We start from the raw sequence: 26,730 nt of genomic DNA, 5'->3' as shown, positions 1-26,730 counted from the left end.
GATTGAAAATTTCTTGCGACAATGTTGATTTTTGTAAATTCATAGTGAATGTTTTTTTTTATTTACTTTGAATTTTCGGGGTAAAAGTGAAAATGAGAGAATAGAGACTACTGATATCTTGGCACCCTTATTAAGTTTGAGAACATGTGACAAATGGAGTAACTTTTGAGCAAGTATGGTCAGATATGTCATTCGACATATCTCATCCCAATAAACTATTGAAAAAAGTTGTCCATCCCAACATTTTTTGTTTTGGAGGTTTTGAGTTCAACAAGCTCTTGCAAACCTCTATTTACTAAACACTATAATTAGAGGGTTTGACTACCTAGTCTTCTATTTGTGCTAAAATCAGCTAAAAAAGGCTTAAAACTCTATTTACCAAACACCCCCTAAAAATTTAAAAGATCAGGTTCAATGAGTTTTTATTTGGTTCGCATTGGTTCCTTATCTAATCGGTTCAATATCTAATCGGTTCAAAATCATATTTTGGATCAATTCCCTAATCAGTTCTCGGTCCGCCAGTCCAAACAACACTAGTTTTGATTAATATTGAATGACAATAATTTGTACCCAAAAAGGACAAGAATGTTATGGGTAATAAATCATAAATCCTTATACTATTCTTAAATTCAAAATTTAGTCTTTATATATATTTTTAGTAATTTAATTTCTTTACTTTCATATTTCAAATTGTTAACATTATTAAATTTTTTTGTCAAATTTGTTAGCCTGTCTTTTTGAAATAAAAATAAAAAATATTCATTTAGTAACAACGTAATTAAAAAAATTATAATAAACTTAAAATTTTTCATAGTAATTTTAACAATATTAACTATTTGACCTGAATTTTAAAATATGACAAAAAGTATAAAAACGAAATTTATTATTATATTTCACCCAACATGTTTGAAAAAAAAAAATTTACCGGATACAATGAACTTCATAGTTGTCGAAAAAAATCACAAGGCGCATGTCTTAATGACTGTAATTTATTGCAATTACCAAACAGAAGAGGTTGTCTATTATAGGCTAAGATCACCCCTTGATTCTTGGTTTCGAAATGACAGTTTTTGTTACTTGCTACTAATATTTTTCTATCTCCACCAATTTAATTTAGACGGTTTAGATTATTTTGGACTTTTTTAATTCACTTCAAATTATTTGGGTTTAGGTTGTTATTATTATGTTGTCAGTGGTAATAATCTTTGGTGCAATGCAAGCACAGAAGCTGGTATTAACCAACAAGACAGCCGATAAGCAATGGGGAACAGTATAAGTTTATGGGAACAAGGAATATATGTAGTAATATATAGTTTATGGCAAGGAATTATGTTTTTTTTTTAAATAAGGAAATGTTGTTTAAATATTATACATTGATTTTAGGTGTGATACAAATTCATTTGCTATCTGAATTTAAACATGCTTTAAATTTCCATGAAAGAGATTGTAGTGAATGTACAGTATGAACAGAAGGAGGGAGAGAATTTAGTTATGGCGACTGTCACGTGCCAGTTTATCTCTATATTATGACTTCATGCACCCCACCATTTTTTTCACAGTTCAAAGACTCAGAATTAAAGAAAAGATGAAGTTAGAAATGGGAAAGTCTCAAAACTTTTGCAAATGGCAGATTTTTTTAATCACAGATGAACCAAAATCAAATTTATTTTTAACTTTTCAAGTAGATTTTGATGTAAGAAATTAGGAAGCTAGTAATAACTCATCTATATAGGCATCTTAGGGACTGATATTTTGTTAGTTAAATATATAATATATACACATGTGGTAGTATTTACTGCTAGCTTTGTCCAGTCAGTCTACTCATTGCCTCTCTTTCTCTCTCTATCTCTTTATCTCCAATTATTTAATATTTTCTTTTTTTTTTTCTCTTAAAATATATAAAATCTTTGAAAGAGAACTTGTTTTAATATGAACTACTTTCAAGCTGCTGTGCTTTGTATGAATGAGAATAACCCAATGCTTCATTTTCTTGAGTGTAGAGTTTTGGTAGTTTGATTTTTTTTTTTGCCATATGGATTTTGGGGTAGTGGGTTTTGAGGGGTTTATAGGTTCAGAGACTGCAACTGGTTTTTCCTCTCTTGGTTCAGACCATCAAGAGACAAGCCAAAAGTGGTACGGATCTGGGGGTTTGTTCAAGCAAGAGAGATCTTGCAACAATGAAGATGAGTTGAGGAGTTCAAAACTGGCCAAAATTCATGATGATTTTTCAGGCTCTTCTAAGCCATTGATGTTCCACCACAGAAATACTTCATTGAGATCCAATGCCTCTATCTTCTTTGATGAACAAGAAGAGCAACAAATGCTGAGCTTCTCAGCCCCAAAACCAGATGCTCTTTCAGTGGATAGAAGCTCCAAAAATGTCACATTTCCTCACATTTACCTCACAGGTACTTACATATTGAAGGCATTTGAAGCAATGCAGAGGTTCCAACATTATTTGTGAATTTGTATGAAAGATTAGATATGTTTTTTTTTTTTTGGTTATTGGTTCCCTGGTTTAGGGTCTTTTCTTGGAGAATCTAATGGTCTTTCCTTTAAAGTCATATCAATAAAAGTGAAGTTTTCTATTTTTCTTCCCCTTAAAAGATTATCCTTTTTTTTTTTTGTCTTGTTTACCATTTTCCCCAACATCCTTTTTATGTTATGTTTTCTTGTTGTATCCTCCCTAAGTTTAGTAGACAAGTTATGGTTTCTGGGTTATCCTGCCACAACTTTTGTGTGCCCCCTTTTCCCCCTTTTTTACATTTAGAGTAAAAATGAGAAACACCTAAGTTTTTCTTGGTATTATATTTTCAGGGTACAACAACGGAGGATTTAATGGTGCAAACATGCATGGAGTGTGTAAAGGTCCATTCACTCCATGTCAATGGATGGAGCTTGAACACCAGGCTTTGATCTTAAAGTACATACTTGCAAATGTGCCTGTACCTTCTAATCTTCTCCTCCCTATAAGAAAATCCCTTGATTCTACCGATTTCTCGAGCTTTTCTGGTGGACTCTTCAGATCCAATACTTGTATGTTCCTCACTTGTTTGGGTACCAAGAAAAGAACTGTTGAGCTAAGTGAAAACAATGCAATGATAAAGCTGAAAAGTTAAAAACTTGTATCAAATATGGATTAGCTGACTGAAAAAGACATTGGCATGCATGATTAGGCCAACATCTACCAGTTTAAGTTTTCGTTTTTCAAGTTACAATTTGGAATTTGTTGTCTGTTTTATGTTATGGGTGTTTCATGTTATTGTTTATGATGTTCCAGCGATGGGATGGGGAGCTTTTCAATTTGGGTTCTCAAACAACACTGATCCAGAGCCAGGAAGGTGTCGCAGAACCGATGGAAAGAAATGGCGGTGCTCGAGAGATGCTGTTGCTGGCCAGAAGTACTGCGAGCGGCACATGAACAGAGGTCGCCATCGTTCAAGAAAGCCTGTGGAAGGCCAACCCGGCCATTCCGTCACAGCCACTGCCGCCACTACTTCCAAGCTGATGCCTAATGTCTCATCCTCTTCAGCATCAGCGGTAGGGCCAGTTGGTGGTAGCGGTGAGCCCAACAGCCTCACCAGTGCTCGGCAGAAGTACGAGAATTTGCAGCCTGGTGGCACATCTAATCTTTCTGCTGCAGCTTCACTGAACAGGTGATAGAACTATCCTCTACATATATTCGTGTCGGAGATATACTATATCCGAGATAGAAGTTAGTTATTACATAATATTACTTTCATATTAATGAATTCTGTTCTTGCAGGTCGATTCTGAATAAAGACACTGTAGGTGAAAAAATGCCTTATACTGCAGCAGGACTCTCCATGATATCCCCCAATGGTGACTTAAAATCTAAAGAAAACCCTTTCTTGATTCCAAAGCAACCAATCTCATACGAAGAGAACTTGAGAAATGGGTTTGGAGTTGTTTCCTCTGGCGAGCTCAATCCTTCCCATAAAAGCTCTTCCATGATTAACAGCAGAAATTTTGGTTCATCTCAAGATCTTACTAGCCAAGAAACTGATTCCCAGCAATCCTTTCGTTGGTTCATTGATGATCGGCCTAAAAGTCAGTCTCATTGCTCTGCCATTTCCTGGCCCGAACTTGATGTTCAATCATACAGGACTCAACTTTCCGTATCAATCCCCATGGCTGCCTCAGATTTTACGTCCACAACTTCCTCTCCCAACAACGAAAATTTAACTTCGTCACCTCTCCGATTATCTCGTGAGTTTGACCCAATAAACATTGGATTGGGAGTGGGTAATGTAGTTAATGAATCAAACCAGAAGCAAGCAAACTGGATTCCAGTCTCTTGGGGGACTTCTATTGGTGGCCCTCTTGGTGAGGCTCTGCACAGTAACGGCAACACCATGGTGGACTTAAAGAACTCATCACTATTGAACCTAATGACTGAGGGCTCGGAAAATAGTCCTCTGGTCGGATCATCTCCAACTGGGGTCTTACAAAAGACAACCTTTGCTTCCCTTTCGAATAGCAGTGCTGGAAGCAGTCCAGAGAATAACAAGACTCACGAAGGCGTTAGCCATTGCAATGATCTCCTTGGTTCAAACCTTCTTGAATCTTCCTCTTTGCCTGCTACATAGACATTGCAACTATTGGTAAGCCCCTAGGCTGTTGCAGAAGAAGGAACAGAAGCACGAGTTTCATCTGCCGACAAACATGTAACCAATTAGTTATGAAAGCTTATATTATTATGTTAATCTCTTAATTTTCGTACTTTTGTACTTGTCAGCCATGGTTTGTTCCTAAATATTATAGATTAAACTAGGTTATATCGGAAAAAGAAAGTGGTTGCAGATGCTGGATATTGCATCTTACACTTGCTTAATGTTATTTCCTGAGAGGTAGAAAATGATTGTGGATGTTGAATTTTGAATTTTGAACATGTTGCATGAACCAAATTATGTTAAGTTCATGATTTACAAGCTTATAATTTCAATATACAGTGAACTGTAAATTCTTTAGATTAACTGAAGGTAACAATATTGAACCTAGCTCAATCAAGCAGAAACTTATAACTATCCAACATTAACATAAAAACAATTTTAAATTGACAAGTGCGATTTGAACTCTAAACCCAAGGTGCTCATGTTTCCCCTTTCATAGTAAGAAATGGAGTAAAAACCTTCTTTCAGTTGCACTCATGCAGATGGAGAAGATAATGATGATGATGCAAGAATTATCCTATTGTTTATTCTATAATTGCTTCTGAGGTGACTTATTCCCATGGTTTTGTCCTTTGAGAAAAAAGATAGGTATCGTCTGCTTCGTGTGACCTTAAGCAATCTAAATATTGGGTTTTGATTTCAATCAACAATGACTAATGATAATTCAAGTATGTGACATTAAGCTTGCTCAAATGGTTGAACCGGGCATATGTGGTACTTGCTCAAATGGTCAATCAAGTAAATGGATAATGAAGCTCGAGTAGTCAAGTGAGATATTAAGCCTACTCAAATGATCAAACATTCCTTTTCTATGGCAAAGGGGTGAGTGTGCATCGCTTGTGAATCACGATTAATCATGAAAACAAAAGTGTCAGACATTTGCTATGTCCAAAATATGTATCAGACATGAGTGTCGGATATGGGTTTTTCAAGAAAAATAAAGAGTCAGAGTAACATAGCAACTCCCCCACTAAGCTCATTATAAGTGTTTGAAGTTAGAGTTCTCTCTTGTGGATTGAGCAACAAAGCAACCAATGGCGCAGACAGATTGAATCACAACCTTGCTGGGAATTATTGGAAATTATAGACAGAAAGTTGAGCTTATAAACAGCAGATTGATAACTACACAACTTTCAGTTTACCTCAAATTCACATTATGCTACTACTTGAAATGAAAAAAAAAAAAAAAGTTTAGTATGGACAAGAGAGTAAAGGGTACCTCAGAAACCCTGAATGACCCAAATCCAAGTTCTCCAAAGCTGGTTGCTCATCAACCCCATTTGTTATATTGGACAAGGGAACCAAACCAGAAAGTTCATTCAATAGTTCGTGTAAGCTTACACTTGGAAATAAAGATGTTATCAGTGAAATTTAGGCTACACAGTTTCAATAACTCGGCCGACCGTTGCTTCAACACGGGATCATAACCACTCTGTATAACTAGAAGGAGCTTTGCAGCTAGACCAGCATCAACAGCAAGTGAAGCGCATTCCTCTGGTGCAAACTTGCATATGGACCAGAGTATTGACAATGCAAGCTGAGTACAGTTTTCAGAAGCTTTCATCAATAATTTCACCACATTTGGTATGGTATTTGGACAATCTTTTAGAGCCAATCTTCCTTCTGGAATACTTGACAAAAGTTCCAATATACGAAGGACTAATTCCAAACATTCATTGTTCAAACCAGGCATCAATTCAACCAATTGAGGGACTGCCCCAACATTGACAAAAGAGTTCCTAACTGATTCATTAGAACAAACTGTTTTGAGTAAAATGAGTCCAGATAAAACCCCACTTTGGTGCTTTTTATCTTTCACTAACCTCAACAAACCAACTAAAAGACTCAAACTTGCAACATTTTGGGATGCAAAATCATTCCCTTCCATCAACATTCCAATCAACCTAGTACAGTTAATCTTGGTCTCAATCGACCCTTCATTTAAAATATCAACTATCAAAGATATTTTAGCAGGTTGCAACAAATCAGACTTGGAATCTAAATCAAGATTGAAGTTCACAAGAATACCAATCACCTCTGAGCCAACAGCATGGGTTGTAAAAGGACCAAGCAAAGATGAAATGAAAGCAATGCCTCCATTTTCCGCTACAGTCTTCAAAGCTGTCCCATGAGCTTGAACCACTTGCCTAAGCTCTTTAAGTGCTTGAACTCTAGCTTGACCCTTAACTTTCTTCAAATTCTCCAAAACCTCTTTGACCCTTCCTTGCACATCCTCTGACCTCTTCTTCATAGCCAAATACTTCTGTGAAAACCAACTATAAATTAGCTGCTGAAGGGTTTTATTTGGAGTCACCGAATCATCCCAAAGCTCTTGCATTGTGGTGGGACATGTGTAATGGCCTAATGAGAACCATTTAACAATGTTGGATCTCTCGTAGGTTTGACCAGTGCAAAGGGTCACAGGGTCTCGCATTGGCTCCAAAGAAATTGGACATATGAAAACCGTAGGCATATCAATGGACTCAAGCTCTTCGACCATTAACTTCAGATCCAATTTCTTTAAACCAAAACCAGTGGATATCACCCCACAATTTCCTCCCAAAATCCCATCTTTTACAGCCGTTTCTAGATCTAGAACTTGGCTATCAAGCCTCATGTCAGCTTCTTTTCGACTGGAAGGTTGATACATTAGCTTTCTTTAAACACCCTTTTGGAGATGCTAAAGAATCTAACAAGGACCCTTTTTCTTTTTGTTTCCAAGAGAGAGAGAGAGAGAGAGAGAGAGAGAGAGAGAGAGAGAGCTAATTTACAAGAGAACTAGCCTTGAAGAAGACAAAAACCACACCCAGTAAAACAAGAAGCCACAATGCCAATCAAAGGGGACATATTTTCTTCCCCATTCTTTTACTTTTCATTGTCGTTTGCTTTATTTGATCCCTTTGTCTGGTCAAAAACGAAACCTCCTCCTTCACCACTAAAACCATCACCATCATTAAAGAAATAATAGTACAAAAAATGCAATCTTCTAATACTATAGCTCTTTATCACTACTGAAATCAAGAATCTTAAACAAAAAAGGGAGCTGAAATCATCACAATCCCAGACCCATATCAGCTAAAAAGGAGAAAATGGTAAAGAACAATCAAAAGCAAAACAAGGACATGGAATTTGTTTATAAAAAGAAAAGAAGAGATTATTGGAGAATTTAACAATCTAACTTGTACAATGGCACAGTTCCTCTCCTCTAATACTGCGCAAAAAATAAATAAATAAATAAATTTGGGATAATTGTGCTATTAGTGACTCGCGGATTTCGTATTTTTCAATTTTATATCTTATATCTTATATTTTTGAATTTTGAATTTGTTTTAGCAGAGGAAATAATGCGTCTGGAAAGCATTGCAACAATGAATTATGAGTCAATTAGGTGATTATCTTAGCAATTAATCTATTTTTATAGTTGTATTTTTTACTGTTTATCTTGATTTCACATTTATGTCTATTTTTATATTTAAAATTAAATTCCATCAAGGTGTAATGATTTGGCACTTTGAATTTGTGTTATATTATCACTTGAAATTTTAAAATAAATAAATATTTTAGATAATTATTTAGTACACTAGTGGTAGAATTTTAACTCTACATGGATGAGATTTTTAATTACTACTTAAGAACATATAATAAAATCTCAATCCCAAAGTTAAAAATTCCACCACCAATTTACTAAATAGTTGTCTTTTTATTTTATTTTTAGATATTATATATTTTTCAACTTTTAGATGTTAACATGACAAAATATCAAAAGTACAAATTCAAGTACTAAAATGGACTTAATTGCCTAGGTTAGTGACAAAAATACATAAATAATTTAGTGTATAATGCTCATAAAAAAGTTGTGTTATTTTAATTAATGAATTTAATCATTGAATTAGTAGTAAAATTTCCAAAAAGAAAAGATATAAAATTAAAATTATCAAATTAGAAAAGAATGATTAAACCTACAACAAGCGTGCATGTTACATGATGAATCACTGAATTTTATTGGGTTAGAATTGAAATTTTAAAATTTGAAATTAGGATAACTAAAATTGATTAACTTAATGTGTATGGATTAAATATGCAATTTAGACATAATATGGAGACTAACATACGAGTTCGACCATAAAATTACGTGTAGTGGCCCTTGGTGACTGTGGGCGCACGTGCTTACATCTGTTTATTCACCATCACCACCATATCCTGTTTTAGCTTTTTTTTCTTTTTCTCTTGAACTTTGAAAAGAAAATATTATATTATAAATATGAAAACAATTCAATGAACGTTTGCTTATTTTCCGATAATAATCTTATCATAAGTTTTAATTATATTTATTTTTTAACATAATGTTTAAAATTATTTATTATCTCTCGCCAACTCATAAAGATTCAAATTTACGTTTTTTGCATTGAATTAAAATTAAAAATAAGTTTTATTTATGAATCATAGCATATTCAAGTTTATTAACTAAATTGTTTAAATATAAATCTATAAAAAGGTTTTATATAAGATATTAAATTTTCTTTTTAGTTTTATAAATTTGTTTGATTTGATTTTATATTTCTATTCATTGTCAAATGATTTTGACACCAAAATCAATAAAACCCTTTATTAATGGTACATGTCGATAATTTGATATACTAAAAAAACAATTTACTATAAATTACGTAAAATAAAATAAAAATTACAGTTCCAATAATCGTAATAACTACTGTAAAATTAGTTACGTCCGTGAGGCTGCTTCCACATATTTTGTTTGCCCAAAACCTCTGCTTGCTTTAGAAAAACAACTCCAAATCCAAATCCAACCCCAATCTCTTCCTATTCATAGTCTTATTTTCAACCAACATCAACTCCTTCCCTCAATAAAACCCTAAATCTTCTTCAACATATTCGTTGTTTTCATCAATCTCCCATTTTCATCATGCGCTCCATTTCCCATCATACAATCACCGAATTCCCAGCATTTCCATCTTCACAATTACAATGAAGAGCAAGGGGCATAACCGAAAACCTGGAACTCGTAACAAGTTCATCCGGTACCTCAAAGTTCCTTTCAAAGCTTTGGGGAAAGCCAGGGATTTTTATGTTAGAAGTTTGACAAGTTGTGCTTCAAGAATCGGCCATGGACATTGCCCCAGTCATTTCCCGGTGGAATACTATGAGTTGCCGAGGAGCTTTTGCGAAAGCTCATCCCCAATGCGTAATGTCAACAAAGATGATGATAAAACAGAGCTTATTAGGGCCGCATCTGTTAGGAGCTCCAGTTATGGAAATGAAATGGACATGTTTTCGCCAAAGCAACTGAGGTTGAAGATGAGATCAAGAGGGTTGCCAAAGAACATGGGCAGAATTGATGAAGACAAGCCTTGTGTATTTGAAGATAACGATGTTGTTTTTGAAATGAAAAGAAAGTGTCGTATCAAATCCCAGCATCAGCAACCTATGTCCAAATACAAACGTAAGGTGTGATTTCATTTATATGTATATGTATGTGTGTATACATAAAGAAAAGGCAAACGTTCGGCCAAATGCTTCCACTACCCAAAATACTTAATAAATTGTACTAGGGTATCAAATGCGTGAAAGAACCTTGCATTTCATCAGAAATGAAAAATCCAGAATGAAATTTTCATCAGCAACTTGAGCTTTGGATTCTAAATCAGCTGAAAGCAACACATTACCAAAACATTGCATAGTTCGTGCAATCTTTCGGTAAATCTATTCATGATACATTTTTCTGAATCATCTACTTCAAAGTATGAACTTAATGGCAATGCTTCCACTAACCAAAATGCCTAGCAAAACATACTAAAATTTCACAGTTTCATCATGAAAAAGATAGCTAGTGCACGGAAGAATCTTGCATTCATCAGAAATGAAAATACAATAAGTTTTCCTCAGTAATTACTAGATTAAAATCCCATACATTACCAAAACATTGCATAGTTCATACAATCTTTCGCTAAATCCATTCATAATACATTGTTTCTGAATCATCTACTTCAAAAGTATGAACTTAATGGCAATGCTTCCACTAACCAAAATGCCGAGCAAAATATACTACAATTTCACAGTTTCATCATGAAAAAGATAGCTAGTGCATGGAAGAACCTTGCATTCATCAGAAATGAAAATACAATAAGTTTGCATCAGTAATTACCAAATTAAAACTCCCATCAATGTCAATCCTTAGAAGAGCAACCCGAGCTTTGAATTGCACTGACATTTTGATCTTTAACTTCCCCTTTCCTGACCCAAGCCATCCCTTCATTCCTCTGATTCCCTTCTCCACGCCTATCAAACTTTACGCCATTATATCTCCTATTCCGCTCCGACTTGCCACCACGATAGTTGAGATGAACATTTTGCCCACCATATCTACGATGATCCCCTCTTCTGATCTCACCGTTCATCGACATTGCTTGAAATTTCCGTCCAATCTCCTCCGTACGGTCATGGGTTCTTGGAATGGAACTCAGTCCTAACTCACTTCTCGCCTCAATATTCTCTTCCTCAACACTCGTCAGCTCCGGAGCCTGGAGTTCATCTCCGATCAGCTTCTCCTCCCCTTTACTATGCTCCACACCAGTAGGTAGCGGCGCCTTACTAGTACCTCCCGTCAGTTCCTCCCCCTCGTTAGCTGCCCTAGCTTTTTCCTTCATCTCGTTCCTTTTCTTGTTCTTCGATTTCCACCTTTTCTTCAATTCCTTGCCTTCATTCTCATTGTCGAAATCTTTGGCCGCGGCGGTTTTCTCATCCCTGGGCTTCCCTTCCGCTACATGCTTCCCGTTACCCCGATCAAATCGAGGAATCTGCCTATTCTTACGGCTCTCTCTTCCAGAAACCTCGTCATTCACTCGCTCTTCAAAATTTGTTTCCTTTTCCTCGTGTTGCTGCTGAGTCTCTTGTTTCTCTTCCTTTCCCTTCTGCTTTCCTTCTTTCTCTTTGATCCATCGTTCTTGTAGTTGAAGGAGAGTAACATAATTTGACGGAATTGAAGGCAACCTCTTTTTCCCATTGATTTTTTGGGACACCTCCATTGAAGAACCAACCCAAGAACAACAAGAAATTCAAGCAATAATTAAAAAAAGAAGAAGAAAATTATAAACAAAGAGAACCAGACAGGAGGATTTGAATCAGACAGGAAAAGACCTGAACATCACTCTTACTGACGATAAAACATCTCATTAATTGCGAAATAGCCACAGTTGTTTGGGGCCTAAGTAGCTTAGTTGGGCCCAATGCTGATGACCAATCAGCAAAAATGTATATTTTTCTAAACGACTACACTCCTAATTAAAAATAATTAATAAATTGTATTATTTTTAATTTTGAAAATTTAATATTATCTCTATTAAGAGAAAATCTATTCAAAAAGTTTTGTTTATATTATTATGGGATATTATATTTTAAGAATATTTAAATATATTATATATTATTGTATATTTTTAGGCATATGTTTAGTATCATATTATATATCTTTTCTATAAATATTATATATATTTAAACCTGTTCATGAGTCGGGTTATTCGCCGGGCTTAAAGGTCTACTCGAAATTTGAGAGGGTTTGAGTAAAAATATTAGGCCAAACAAAATGGGCTTAAGTAAAAAAATTAGACCGTTTAAAATATGAGCTAGGCTTGAACTTGAACATTCAATACTCGAGCTCGACTTAGTCTATTTTTAAGTTTATAATACTTTATATTATATTATTTTTATATATTATGTAATTTAGAACACATTAAAAAACCTATACAATATGTTAATACTACTCTAATGTAAACATTAAAATAATGATATAAAAAAGTTCAATAAATAAAAATGTATAAATTTATTATATATTAAAATAATATAATATAAATATTTTAAAAAAATACTCTTAGTACTGTTTAGAGGTGTGCATGGGCCGGGCTACCTGGCCCGGCCCGAAAGCTCGCCCGAAATGTGGGAGGGTTTGGGCAAAAATATAGGCCCGAAAAATGGGCTTGAACAAAAAAATAAGGCCCGTTTAAAAAATGGGCTGGGCCTCGGGTAAGGTATTTTTAGCCCGGGCCTGGCCGAGCCCGGCCTAGCCCGAATTCACTAAAGGACAAAAAAATCTGCATATTTTTTTTATTTTTAAATGTTATTTTCTTGTTGTTTTCTCCATATTTTGCTACCATTTTACTATTATGTTACTATTATTTTGTTGTTATTGTTTGGATATTGTATAAAATTTATTTTATTGTTAATTTTATTATTTTAAAGGCATTTGTTAATTTTTTATTATTTTAGAATCATTTTCTTGTTAAGTTGCATTTATTTTTGTATTATTTAAGTCTACATATTTTCCAAAATTTATTTTCAATTTGTTAGGAAATATTTATTTTGATATTTTTAGTATTTTGATGTATTATATATATTTAAAAATAATATAAAATAATATAAAAATTAATCTGACGGTAGGGTCGGGTTTTAGTATTTTTATCCGGTCGAGCTTGGGCAAAATTTAGGCCCATTTTTAGGCTGACCACCTTGAGCCTAATAAATAGGCATGACTTTTTAGTTGAGCCTGACCCGAACCCGGCCCGGCCCGGCCCGGCCCATGAACACCTCTAGTACTGTTGGTGTATGGGGATAAAAATAAACTTTTGAGAAATTAACGAATGCTTCAAGACACCTATTAATGCCACTTTCTTTAAAGTTCAATTTGTCCCACCTATATTATGGTGTGCAAAAGAGTTATTGGCAAATGAAACTCGATGATACAATGAAGCTCAGTGACTACCTACGTTTTGCACTGATGGAAACAGTTCACTGAGCATTGAGTGGAACATAGTAAGGATATCGATTTCTATAAAGAGTATAGAAATTCTTTATAGAACAATCTAGACATATAAAAGATAGTGGGAGAATAAAAAGAAACTTTATTTTTATTCTTTTGTGTGTTACACAAATGAAAGCCCATTCCTATTTAAAGAAAGTCTCATGTTTATTCATAAGGATATAAATACCAAAAATGAATAGTCGTATTTTTAGCAATAAGCATAATTATTCAATAGATATCTATTTGGATAATTATGATCCTTTGTTATTAATTAAGTAATATAATTCTGTCACTTTAAATAATGACAACTTTTAATTACTTGCAACTATTTAATTTTGCTACTTTTAAATTTTTTTAGTTCATTCTAATGCCTCTTGTTTACTTTTAATGTCATAATATTGATTTACAGACAATCAATTTAACATTTCATATAATGTTTGCCCATATACTTTAATTTTAAAATTTTAATAACAATTAAATAACATACATTCCTAAACTAAAAGACTGGTAGAAAGCTTTGTACATGCAAACTCCCAATGTATAAACCTCCACTAGAATCCAGCCAAACCCCAAACATGCAACACCCGCCTCATAGCCAACTTGGCGCCTGAAATCAACGACTCCTATGTTTGTCAAATTCACAAAATTGGTTTTATAATAGATGGTATCAGTTAATGCCGCTAAACCCAAACCTAACCCTTTTTTTTCCTTAGTAGTTAGAACAAGTACAAAAAAAGATAAGAAAGAAAAAGGATGCTCTAAATTTTGCATCCTCTTTGTTCTCCTCCAAACAAAATTATTTAGTTTATTTATATATAAACAAGGAAATCCATTTCAATGGTTACATTGTTTTTTTATTCACTTTTGTTGTCGTCGTCGTCTTCTAAATTTCTAAGCCATTTCATTGTATCCTTCAAATAGCTATCACCAACATGGGAAGACGTAAGAATCTTCTTCCCTTATTTTGTTTTTTATTTTTGGGTTACTTTTTCCTTTAATTTGTTTTGGGGGTTTGTTTGACTTGTTTATTTTCGCTAAATAAAAGAAATTATTTGAATCTGGCAGGTAAAATCCAACGTAAGAATGTGGCGATATTAGATAGCGACGATGATAATAGTAGTGAAACTTCATCGTCGATCGTTTGTTCCGATCAAATGTCTGTTTTTGGTACCGAAGAAGTAGAGTTCAATAAGGAAAGTTTAGTAGATAAAGCGATCGATGCTTTATTTGAGAAGAGGTTAGAATTTAGTTATTTTCTTGTTTAATAAATTTTTTTGATTAAAATGTGAAGCACTTGAATGGTTTCATCATTTATTAGGGTGAATGTAACATCATTAAAATGTTGGAGATTTTATTTTATACAATTTCTAAACTATTATTAGAAAAATAAATAATAGAAAAACTGGAAGAAGAAAAATAAATTAATGTTACTAACATATAAGGGTTTTTATATAGACATCTAATATTTGTATCTTTCCATATCTTTTATAGACATATATCTTTTAATAAAATATCCTTTCAACAAGATTGTGTTGTTTTACAAGACAATTTTATATAAAAACGTGTTTTTATAAGATAAGTTTGCATGCAAAAGTTATGTCTTTACGACACAACTATTTAATCAATAATTTACTAGGTACTTTCTTAAATAACAACATATTATTATCTACCAACATTGACACTCGCAATTATTAAGGGGTTCGACCCGGGAAAAGGCTTTGGAAGTGATTAATGCTGCATTCAATTTCAACTTGCAGTGTCAATTTGTGGAGAATAAGTAAGTGCATGCTCGATTTCATTTATATTGATTTGCAAGAGTTGCTGAATGGATTATGATATACAAGCATACTTCCTTATGGTTCATACTATATGGTTGAATACTTGAATCTATCATATTGTTATTTCATTTTAGCTTGTAGCATCAGTTTGTGGAGAATAAGTGCGTGCTATTTTAAATCCTTCTAGCAATTGCTGAATGGATTACTAGCATGTTTACAGTCGTAGCTAGAAATGATCTATAATAAATGGTTGAATACTTGAATCTGTCATATTGTTATTCGGCTTGTTCTTCAGATTTGCCACATTACTTCATCAGTGTTTGAACTGTATCAAGAAAGGGTCCAGCAAAGAGATATCTTTAGCATCCCGTACTATTGGTTAGTTTAAATTCTTAATGTTGACAACCCACATATGCACGCCTCAATGGTCAAGCTGACAATGTCTCTTGGTAGGTTTGTTGGCTTTAACTGTTTCTTTTATTAAAATTATTAAGAATCTAACTCTTAATAAATTGTAGATAATTTTCTATAAGTTTTATATTATTTAAGAAAATACTCTAGAATGAACCTAAACAATCATGTGTCCAGGTTCATTCTAGATGATGTAAATTTTAAATATTTTTATAATTTCTTATTATTCTTACCAATTTTAAATATTTTTTATATTTTATAATTTTTAAAGCTAACAACTAATTAAAAGAAAAGATTTTTAATAACTATGAATGATTTATAACTTAATAGCTTAAAATGATCTTTCTTTTGGAAACTTCATTTTTTTAAATGGCATTTGTGAATGTTTATGATATTAATTTAATTAATTATTTAATTTTATAAATGTATAAATGAATTTAGAGCATGTATTATGATTATTGTGAAAAAAATAAAAAATATATAATATTAAACTTTTGGGGGCCAAAACAAGACAATATTAATTTTAACAACAAACTTTAAATTCGCTAAAAATCGACAAACAAAATCGAAATTATGGATTTCAAATATTTTAATTTTTTTCAATACGATTTTAATTATAAGATTAAAAATTAAAAAATAAATTGATCCAAAATCAGAATCCAATTGAGTACATACCTAATTATATAATTTAAACATTCGAATACTTAAATTTGACTTACTGAAGTGGATATGGATCAATTGAGTTCGAATTTCATTTATTAAACCCCCAATGACTTCCTACTGTGGTTTAAACCTACAATTAGACCTGATCATGGGTCGGGCTACTCGGTCCGACCCAAAGGCTCGTTTGAAATGTAAGAGGGTTTAGGTAAAAATATAAGTCCGAAAAATGGGCTTAGATAAAAAAAAGAAGACCCGTTTAAAAAACAGGCCGGGCCGGTCCTCGAGTAAGACATTTTGACTCGGGCCAGGCCCGGCTTAGTTTGAATTCACTAAAGGACAAAAAAATTTGCTATTTTTAAATATTATTTTCTCTATTTTGCTATTATTTTACTATTATTTGTTACTATTTTGTTGTTATTATTTGGATATTGTATAAAACTTATTTTATTGTTAATTTTGTTATTATTTTAAAGGCATTTGTTATTTTTTATTATTTTAGAGGTATTCGTTTGTTAAGTTGTATTTGTTTTAGTATTATTTAAGTCTACATATTTTTTAAAATTTATTTCTAGTTTATTGAGAAATATTTATTTTCATATTTTTAATATTTTTGATATATTATATATATTTAAAATTATATAAAAATTAATACAGATGAATTAGGTCAAACTTAGGAAAAATTTTAAGTTTATTTTTGGGGCGAAGTCAAAGTGAACAGACATCAATTTTTATTTGGGCCTGGCCATGGGCTTTAGTATAGGCCTCCTATAGTCTATATAAGCTAAGGAACAACGTCGGTAGACGCTTTCCTTGGTTTCTCGATTCACTGTATACAACTACTCTTTCACCTTTTGTGAAGTTCTCAAATATTTTTTTCTTCTCAGTATCCTTTTTTTTTTTTGAAATACTGTACTTAATTATAATCCTGTAAGCTGAACGATTCCCGCTGAGCAGCCGGCGAGGCAGAACGGCAGCCGGTTGCAGGTATAACTTGTGATGGACCCTTCCATAGTGAAGCTCCTTGAAGAAGAAGAGGTTTTTCTTTGTTCTGGAATTTTTTTTTTTACTCTCCGCTATTTTTCTAGAATTCGTAATAAGTGAAGGTTATTTAATCTGATTTTCCAATTTCTGTCTTAAAAAACTGTTAATAGGACGAGTCTATGCATTCTGGAGCTGACGTTGAGGCTTTCCAGGCCGCGTTGAATCGAGACATTGAAGGCGATGCGTCGAATTCTCAGCATTCTGGTTCAAATATCGGTATCATCCTTTTCTTATTTTTTTGGTTTTCGTTTTTATTTGGCTTCTAATTTTCCAGACTAAGAGACTAGATTTGGTTTTATAAATAGTACCTTTAGAGTGGAATTTAGTAATTTTTGTTTATTAAGGGTTAAAATTTCTTAATTGAGAGTATAATTAGCTTACTTTTGTGTTAATTGTTGGTTATGAATTGGTTCTCCTCGGAATTTCATCCGTGTCTACGTTTTAAAAAGTACAGCAGTTTTGTCTCAAGGAAGCAATCCAGCTTCCAGTCAATCGGTTGCGCAATGGCCGGCCTCGGGGCAAGATGGAAACTCCAACTTTCAAAATCAACAAGTCCTTCAAAGTGCACAGCAACAGCAGCAAACTTTGTCTGAATCAGAGCAAAAGCAACACGGAGCTGTTGTCACTGGAAGTCAGCAACAAGTGCAACAGCCAAATGATGTTCCAAAAGAACATAGTCGTCTACCACCACAACAAAAACAACCCCAAGAGGACCATCCACAAGGAGTGACCGAACAAATTCCTGCCCCAGTTCCTCAAACTACTGGGATTCAGAGCCAGACTACTGAAAAAAGTCCCATCTCGCGTGAACCTGAGAGAACCAATAATCAAGACAGTGAATCACAATATGCGAAATTACAGAAGCTGAGTAATCAGCAGGCCAGCGGAGCAGAGCAGCCAAATAGTCCTATGAATCGAGGAAAACAAGTTCCATTTGCCGTGTTGTTGCCTGCTTTACTGCCCCAACTTGATAAAGATAGAGCCATGCAGCTTCATACTCTGTATGGTAAACTAAAGGTCGATTTTTAATATAAACCAATATGCTACGATTCTCCTGTTTATTTAGTAATGGATGAAATAGAAGGAATGGAAAATTTTTTGCCCTTATTTCTGATTTTTCTATTGGATTTATCTGATAGAAAAATGAAATTGCAAAAGACGGATTTGTTAGGCACATGAGAGATATTGTAGGAGATCAGATGCTGAGGTTGGCGGTTAACAAGTTACAAGTTCAGGTGAACACAAATGTCCCATGTTATTAAAGTGAAAACTGATGCTTTAGTTGATTGCATGTTAATTTTGGAAACGAGCTAAAGCTCATATTGATACTTTCAGATGAGTTCCAATCAATTCCCATTACAGTCCCCAGCAGGATTACGGCAGAATACTCCTCGGATGCCCTCTGTTGGCAGTGCCACACAGTTCGCTGGCCCACATTCATTAGCTCAGCTGCACCAAAAGGGTCCTAATTCTCCTGCCAATTCATCTCATGCCCCCTCTACACCAGTCCCCATGCAGACTAATTCAAGTTATTTATCTGGTGAAAACAAGGCTCAAAAATCTCAAGACATGGATCGCCAATCAGATTCTCGCTTTGGAATGCTAGGTAGTCAAATTTCTTCCACTGGTTCAACCACTGTGAATCAAGAAAGAGGTCGTCCTTCAATTCCGGCACAAGGAATTAACAAGCAACAGCAACAACATTTGAATTTCCCACAAACTTCATTCGCCATGTATGGGAGTAATAATTATCATACATATTCTGGGCCAAATGTTAATACTTCGGGTTCCTCTTTAAAGCCTCAACCTCATGATTCACAAATGAGGCCAACTGCACATCAAAGCATGGGATCAAATCCTACTGTAGGAGGATCAACCCAGGCAATGAACATGATGAGTGGGCCTAAGCTTGAGAGGCAAAACTCTAGTAATGACCCAAATAGATTGCAGGGCACATCACTTTCTCACTTTTCTAGTGGTTCAGTTCCTTGGCAAGCCTCTCCGAGTAAGGAGCTGAATCCTGGCCCTTTTTCATCAGCGACATATGTGAAACAGGAATCTGCTGATCAAGGTGCTGACCAGCACAGATCTCATTTGCCTGCAACCCAGGGAGTCTCGACTACACTAGCTGAACAAGGGAAGGCAGTTACAACTACTGCAAAGGATGAGCCTGGAGAGAAGCAGTCTTCTAGAGTTGCCTTCACAACAACACCCTCCATCACAGCACAATTGGATTCTAATGTCCTGGTAATCTCATCTTACTCTATGTTTTCTCATTGTGATATCTTGATGGATGATTTGGATGCTCTTGCCGATGCCTACCACTTCGTTTTAAAAGTTTACATGATTTTTTTTTTTTTTTTGCATCAAGCATTTACCATCTTCGAGCGATACCTTGTTTTACATGAATTGTTAGGTATGATCAATTTGATGTCAGGGCCATGTTGTTTCTAGGACAAGTGCCCTTGACCTATGTAAATGGATCAATTGCTCTCCTGCTGACTTGTTGGATTTAGCTCTTCAGTTGTTCCAACTTTATAGTAGAGTAGGCAAACTTTCCAAAATCTGTGCTACAAAACAGTGTTTACCATGCAATAATATAAATGCCATTATTCTTGATTTCACTTTCTATTCAGTTAACATATTTGACACTTGTATAGTTTAGTGTTTTCCCCAGTGAAGTGCATGCGTATGACTTTTTTTTTCTTTTGTTGAATTTCACATTCTTGTTTTTTATCAGTTGGGCTCTAGGAATCCATCTGTGCCTGCTCCAACTGGGATGAATGCAAGAACTCCTCAAAAAAAGCCTTCTATTGGCCAGAAGAAACCACTGGAAGCTCTTGGTTCATCACCACCACCATCAAGGTTAAATAACTCTCTCTGTCACTTCATTGCCTGGAATTATTATCTAGGATCAACTGAGACTCCTTGATGTTTAACTTTTATTAAATCATTTTTCACCCATATTCAATGGGGTTTCCTACAGTAAGAAGCAAAAAGTGTCTGGAGCATTTTCAGATCAGAGCATTGAACAACTAAATGATGTCACTGCTGTCAGTGGAGTCAATCTCAGGGTATGATACTTTATGGTCATCTTATTAAGTTGTTATGAAAAGAAATAGAAGCCCTTAATTGACATCCTGCTATTAAATAGGAAGAAGAGGAGCAACTATTGTCTGGTCCCAAGGATGAGAGTCGAGTTTCAGAAGCATCCAGAAGGGTTGTGCAAGAGGAAGAAGAAAGACTATTTTTGAAGAAAACCCCTTTGCAGAAGAAATTGGCTGAAATTAGTTAATGTTCTTTATATCTCCCTGGTCCAAAGTTCGTTAATGCATCATACATTTACATTCTACTTTTCATTATAAGCCATAATCATGTCTGCTTTTACGGGTCTTCTTGCAGTGGCCAAAAGTGGTTTGAAGAATATAAGCAATGATGTTGAACGATGCTTGTCCCTGGTGAGATGCTAACTTCTTGGCCCTTTCCTTTATATTGAGTTTATACATTTCCTCATGTATCTGAATCTCCAGAGCGTGGAGGAAAGAATGCGTGGGCTCATATGCAATTTAATCAGACTGTCGAAACAGGTCAGTCTCTGTTCCTCTCAGTTAACATGAATTTTCTTTAAGTTTCTCTTATTTGAATGGATCCCTTGTAGCGTGTTGATATTGAGAAGCCTAGGCACCGGACAGTTATCACCTCGGATGTTCGGCAGCAAATTATGATGATGAACCAGAATGCTAGGGGAGAATGGGAGAAAAAGCAGGCTGAGGCAGAGAAGCTCCGGAAACTTAATGAAGTGGGTGCTGTTTTTATTTACATGATATGATTATCTGTAATGCATTAAAAATGAGGGTGTCAAGGAGGAAAATGAGACTGCCGTTTATTCCTTAACATTGTATATGTTCAATTTTGTGGATGCAGCCTGAGGCTGAGACTGCCTTTGATGGTGACAAGGAGAAAGATGACAGTCGAGTAAAAGCAGTAAAGGTATTATGAATGAGTGATTTTCCATGCATTATATGTGCCTTAGTAATCCAAATAAGAGGAGTAACTAACTTTCCATTTATGTTTAGGTAAATAAGGAGGAGGATGACAAGATGAGGACCACTGCTGCAAATGTTGCTGCTCGTGCTGCTGTTGGGGGGGATGACATGCTGTCAAAATGGCAGCTTATGGCTGAGCAAGCTCGCCAGAAACGTGAGGGAGGAACGGATGCGGCATCTGGTTCACAGGCAAGTAAAGATGCAAACCGCAGGCCTTTATCTGCATCTGGGAAAAGTACAAAGGACAATCAAGAATCTGAAAAGAGGGGCCCTCTTAATCCTCATGGATCTGGTAAGCTTGGCTCTTGTCTAGATCTATTATTGTTTTAATTTTGATGCTTTTATTTAACTGGTTAATATTGTTGTAAGGTTCATCATGTGTACTGTAGCATCCGAGCAATTCAGAATTGGTTCCTATTATGTTTTTTCAGTGAAACTGTTTCTTGTATTGAACCATGAAAGCAATGCATGGTCATAAACCACCTGATGGTACTATGCACTTTCATATACTAAAAATTAGGAAATTAGACTGTTGATTTGTACAAATTATTTTTGAGCATGTGTAGAGCAATTGTACTGTTATGAAATTGCTCAAACATCTAGCTATATCAACGTTGTGTAAGGTATTAATGCATTGACAAAACCCTAAAAATTGTGTATTATGACTATTATATATGCTTGCCTTAAGAGCTCAGAGTTGGTTTCTTTTCAGATCAAGTCGTTCCTCCACTGCTTGTTCCAAATGTATCATAACACAATTCGTAATTTCTGCGGAATATGTTCCGTTACCAAGTTGTTATTGTATATTTACTTTGGTTTCCACTCTACTTCCTTCCAACAGGGACAAGCAAGAAATTTGGCCGGAACCAAGGTACGACACTCACGGCCCATGCTAGAGTGGCTCGTACTATTTCCATTAAGGATGTGATTGCAGTTCTGGAAAGAGAGCCCCAAATGTCAAAGTCTACACTTATTTATGGCTTGTACGAAAAAACCTGCTCCGAATCTAAAGCGGAGTGATTATAGTGCACATTTTATACATTTGGTGTTTCGTGTTTGCCATTACATAAAATGGGATTTGAGATGTCCATGACTGTATCTTTAGAATTAATGGAAGAAAAAACAGGTAGATCCTGATCTTACTACATTCTGTGGAATCTTTTATTTATTTATTTTAGTGTGTCCATTATCATCTTATCCAATTTTTACTACGATAGATAATTCTTGTTTTCATTTTATTAGGGTACAAATATCGCCCCCTTTTTTAATGAAAAAAATGCGTCTTCTTTTGAATCCCATCCGGCTTTCAATTTTCTTTCTTATTGAATGAATTCAAAATAAAGTGATTTTTTTAAAAAAATCAAAATGTCCTAATTTTAAATTAAAAAAAGTAAATGAGCTAAATTTTTAAAATTAAAAGTAGGGAATAAGTGTTAAATGTACAATAGAGATTTGTAATATATTTTAATATTTAAATTTTTACCCTTGGTTTGACAACCTTACATTAAGTGGGGAAGCATATTGTATTAATTTAAAGTTTTGATAAAATTTGGTGATATTATTCATAAAAGAATTAAATAAAAATAATCAAAGTGTTATATAAATATATATATATATATATATATATATATATATATATATAATTATGAAGAGATTTATGCTTTTTTTAATGATGAATATTTTAAAAAAGAAAACAGTAGTCAATAATTTTTTAAAGAGGAAGGTATTGTCCATGATGAACAATCTTCATTCACATTATGAATAAACCAATTTTAATTAGTTCTAATACTTTTCTCTTATTATAAAGAATTAAAAAGAAAAGGTTGCTTTGAAAACTATAATAGTTAGAGCTTTTTTTTATGCAAATAAAATTTAATTAAGCTAGCCCCTCTATTGGGGTCTTCCAAAATGTGTACACCAGCTATTCTATTACAAACTATCTTGGCTAGAGCATTTGTGATCTTATTCTTTTTTTTAGGAATGTGTTGAATATGATAATGGGACACTTTTGTTATAAGTTGTTGGATTCTCCTAATTAAAGTTGACTTGTAACATTCTATAGGATCTTTTTGAATGACAACGATATTTTCGAGATTATTAATTTGAATTAAATTGCATTGAAAATCTCTATTCAAAGAGAGTTGTGAGCCATTCAAGATACCTCACAATTCAACATACATAACAAAATAATTACCTAAGTATCTGTAGAACCCAAAGATCCAAGCACAGTTAGAGTCTCGTAGTAGGCCCACAGCTGCGGCAAAATCATCCTCAATTTTAACCGATCCATCAGTACTCAAACAAACCCAATTGCAAGCCAAAGGAGAAGAAGCGAGGGGAGTGCGGGAATTATGAGAGAGTGTCTTTGAAGCGGTAACATATCGCCTGGTACAACTGTAGAAAACCTTGATGATAGTCTCCGTACTCCAGGTAATATCTTGGAACACAAAGCAATTTTGATTCTTCCAAATGCACCAAGATATCATCCTAAAAATGCAAGCCCAATCAATTGCATCCAAATCAAGAGATAACTTATTTTGGAGGTTATCACACATCCATTCATGAACGAATCTGGAGTAAAAACGAGTTCTCTTTTCGACTGGAAGAAGTTTATCTCAAAAATCTTTGGTCCAAAACAATCTTTAAGTACATGTATTAGCTCTTCAGAATCATAACCACAAAATTTACAGGAGCTATCATTTCCTATGCCTCTCCTTACCCTTTCCACATTTGTGAGTAATTTGGCTTTAAGAACGAGCCAAATGAAGACTTGGATATGCTGAGTTCCTTGGAACTTCCACGGTAACTCCCAAATGGCCTCTTTTGAATTCTGTGTTCCCTCCCTAATCTAGCCATAAGCGCTTTTCAGTGTTCCCTTTTTATACAAAGAAAGTCAAAGTTTAAGTTAGAGGGTTCATCTCAGTGCATCTTCGCTGCATTTGTGACACTTGAAGTCTAGTTTTCTTGAATTTGATTCCGACTAGTACAAATAAACAAACAAGAAAGAGTAGAGATCAAAGTCGTATTAAACTGGAAATCCAAAACACCCTGAATGTAGAACATGGATGTATGTAAAATCTATATGACTGTTATTTACAGGGATTAAGGTGGCATTTTAAAAAAAAAACTAATTTAATTAATTAATTACGAAAATGATCCAAGTAAAAATTATATACAAAAAATAATCTGAAATCCAGAGAATCTATTTGTGCCACTTAACACACCAATGGCACCAGCCTCCAATGATAAGCCGACGACCGATTTTTTTCTTTTAGAAAGAATTTTTTTGGGTGCACCACTATGTCAAGCGGCACCAGTATGTATTTTTCACAATACTCGTGAAAAATACGGGTATTCATGGCGGAGAAAAAAAATATTTTTTTAATTAGTGTCGTTGGTCTGTCTGGTAGCGCCAGAAAATTTTCAAAAAAAAAATTTGTGTCGTTAGTATGTCAAGCAGCACCCATTAAATTTTTTAAAAAATATATTCCTTTTTAGGTGTCGTCGTTGTTTTAGGCAGCATCGGTGATACTTTTAAAAGAATGTTGTAGGAAGAGTAGTTCGAAACTTTGGTAATTGTTTTAGAATATTTGGAGCCGACTACTGGAACATTGAATAGTGGAAGTCAACGAGAAAGAAGAAATCTCTTCTTTGATGTCGAAATCGGCGCAAAAGGCCTTTCATAAACGACAACATTGATAGCTATTGAGTACCGTAGTTAGAATTTTCATTTGAGAAAGAAAAAAAAAGGAAAGAAAAGGACTAAATTACCTAAAAAGGCCCTTTTCCATGCATATTTACGGGAATGAGTCAATTATACTATTATTTACTGAAAATGGCCAATTTTTACAAAATATGCCTACATGGCTGCGTTCTAGGGGGAAAAAAGCCAAGAAATCGCTCCCTTGAGGAAGCGTTTTTTGCCACGTCAGCCAAAAATGCGCTTACGTGGAAGCGTTGTGCAGACGTGGCGAAAAACGCTTCCTCAAGGGAGCAATTTGCTCATTACTTTTAGATGTTAGGGCTATTCGCATGTTTAGTCCCTATGGTTTTTTTTTGTTTTTAGGGTTAGGGTTTTGGTAAAATAAGTTAGGGTTTTAGAGTTTCAGTATTTTTTTAAAATAAATCACGATTTAGTATTATTTTCTAAAAATTATTTAAATTAGGGTTAATGGTTTTTATATAAATTAAGTTAGGGTTTTAAACAAATTAGGGCTTAGGGTTTGTGGTTTTAAATAGTTAAGTAAATTAGGGTTCTAGGATTTTAAATAAATTAAGTTAGTGTTTAAAATAAATTAAATTAGGATTTAGTGTTTATTAAATTAGGATTTATGTTTTAAATAGATTAAGTAAATTAGGGTTTTAAGGTTTAAAATAAATTAAGTGAGGGTTTTAAATAAATTAAATTAGCAGTTATATTTTTTGGTTAAAATTAATTAAATTAGGGTTTTAAATAAATTAAGTTAGGTTTTAAAATAAATTAAATTAGGGTTTTGGGTTTATTAAATTAGGGTTTATATTTATAGGTTGAAATTAATTAAATTAAGGTTCTAGGGTTTTAAATAAATTAAGTTAGGGTTTAAAATAAATTAAATTAGGGTTTAGGGTTAAAATAAATTAAATTATGGTTTAGGGTTTTTTAAAATAACATTGTGTTTATTCTTTTTAACAAAATTGACTATTTTTACCCTTAAAAAATAATTTTAAGAAGACATTTTTGAATAAATAGTGTCAAAAAGCTTCAAGCAAGATGCACTGTCAGCAAAAATACAGAAAAAAGCTGTAATAGCTCTAATTTGACCCTAGTCGGGAAGTGGTTTTGGGACCACAAAACCGAGTCATGAAAATAATTAAATGTTAAATTTCATGTCTATTATATGAGATAATGCATGTGTGAAAAGTTTCGTGCTTTAATTTTGTCATTTGTATGTGAAATTTATTAAATAGGACTTATGTGAGACAATTGTGAAATGTGATAAGTTAATTTTAAAGTGGTCTATTAATGCATGTAATAAAGAGGATGGACTTGCATGTCAAATATCCATTTTTTTTAGTAGTGGCCTGCCATGATAATGGTTTATATAAAATATATGTATTATTTATTAGTTAAGTGGCTTTATATTTTATAATATAGATGAATAAAATCATAATAATAATAGAAATAATGGTGAAGAAAACAAAGTCTCATCTTTGTTCTTTTTAGCCGAACTTAAAGAAAGAAAAAGAGGAGCAAGACATTCGGCCCTTTGAAACATAAGGAAGGTTAGTAAATTATGTTAAAATTTTGAAAT

General features: G+C 33.9%; 5 protein-coding genes across 5 annotated transcripts; 3 read left to right on the top strand and 2 right to left on the bottom strand.

Moving 5' to 3' along the window:
- The first annotated feature begins 1,740 nt into the window (after positions 1–1,740).
- LOC108453704 (growth-regulating factor 1-like) lies at positions 1,741–4,937 on the top strand. The gene is made up of 4 exons (XM_017751970.2): positions 1,741–2,408; positions 2,818–3,036; positions 3,281–3,656; positions 3,767–4,937. Exons 1-4 carry the CDS (start codon positions 2,033–2,035, stop codon positions 4,608–4,610), a joined length of 1,815 nt encoding a protein of 604 aa, XP_017607459.1. The 5' UTR covers positions 1,741–2,032; the 3' UTR covers positions 4,611–4,937.
- A 1,006-nt stretch (positions 4,938–5,943) lies between these two features.
- On the bottom strand, positions 5,944–8,014 carry LOC108453705 (U-box domain-containing protein 30-like). The gene has a single exon (XM_017751971.2). The coding sequence runs from the start codon at positions 7,342–7,344 to the stop codon at positions 6,010–6,012; it is 1,335 nt and encodes a 444-aa protein (XP_017607460.1). The 5' UTR covers positions 7,345–8,014; the 3' UTR covers positions 5,944–6,009.
- Positions 8,015–9,677: 1,663 nt separating this feature from the next.
- Positions 9,678–10,163, top strand: LOC108450636 (uncharacterized). The gene has a single exon (XM_053027511.1). It carries the CDS (start codon positions 9,678–9,680, stop codon positions 10,161–10,163), a length of 486 nt encoding a protein of 161 aa, XP_052883471.1.
- A 422-nt stretch (positions 10,164–10,585) lies between these two features.
- On the bottom strand, positions 10,586–11,920 carry LOC108450635 (uncharacterized). Its single transcript, XM_017748352.2, has one exon. It carries the CDS (start codon positions 11,732–11,734, stop codon positions 10,877–10,879), a length of 858 nt encoding a protein of 285 aa, XP_017603841.1. The 5' UTR covers positions 11,735–11,920; the 3' UTR covers positions 10,586–10,876.
- A 5,221-nt stretch (positions 11,921–17,141) lies between these two features.
- Positions 17,142–22,586, top strand: LOC108453400 (transcription initiation factor TFIID subunit 4b-like). The gene is made up of 14 exons (XM_017751476.2): positions 17,142–17,387; positions 17,504–17,609; positions 17,848–18,410; positions 18,533–18,628; positions 18,729–19,640; positions 20,134–20,258; positions 20,380–20,467; positions 20,548–20,683; positions 20,796–20,851; positions 20,924–20,980; positions 21,052–21,192; positions 21,318–21,383; positions 21,470–21,731; positions 22,281–22,586. Exons 1-14 carry the CDS (start codon positions 17,349–17,351, stop codon positions 22,457–22,459), a joined length of 2,826 nt encoding a protein of 941 aa, XP_017606965.1. The 5' UTR covers positions 17,142–17,348; the 3' UTR covers positions 22,460–22,586.
- The last annotated feature ends 4,144 nt before the right edge of the window (positions 22,587–26,730 follow it).

Source organism: Gossypium arboreum, chromosome 5, assembly GCF_025698485.1.
Source record: "Gossypium arboreum isolate Shixiya-1 chromosome 5, ASM2569848v2, whole genome shotgun sequence".
Lineage (NCBI taxonomy): Eukaryota > Viridiplantae > Streptophyta > Magnoliopsida > Malvales > Malvaceae > Gossypium > Gossypium arboreum.
Note: the sequence above shows the minus strand (reverse complement) of the source record. Positions and strands in the feature narration are given on the sequence as shown.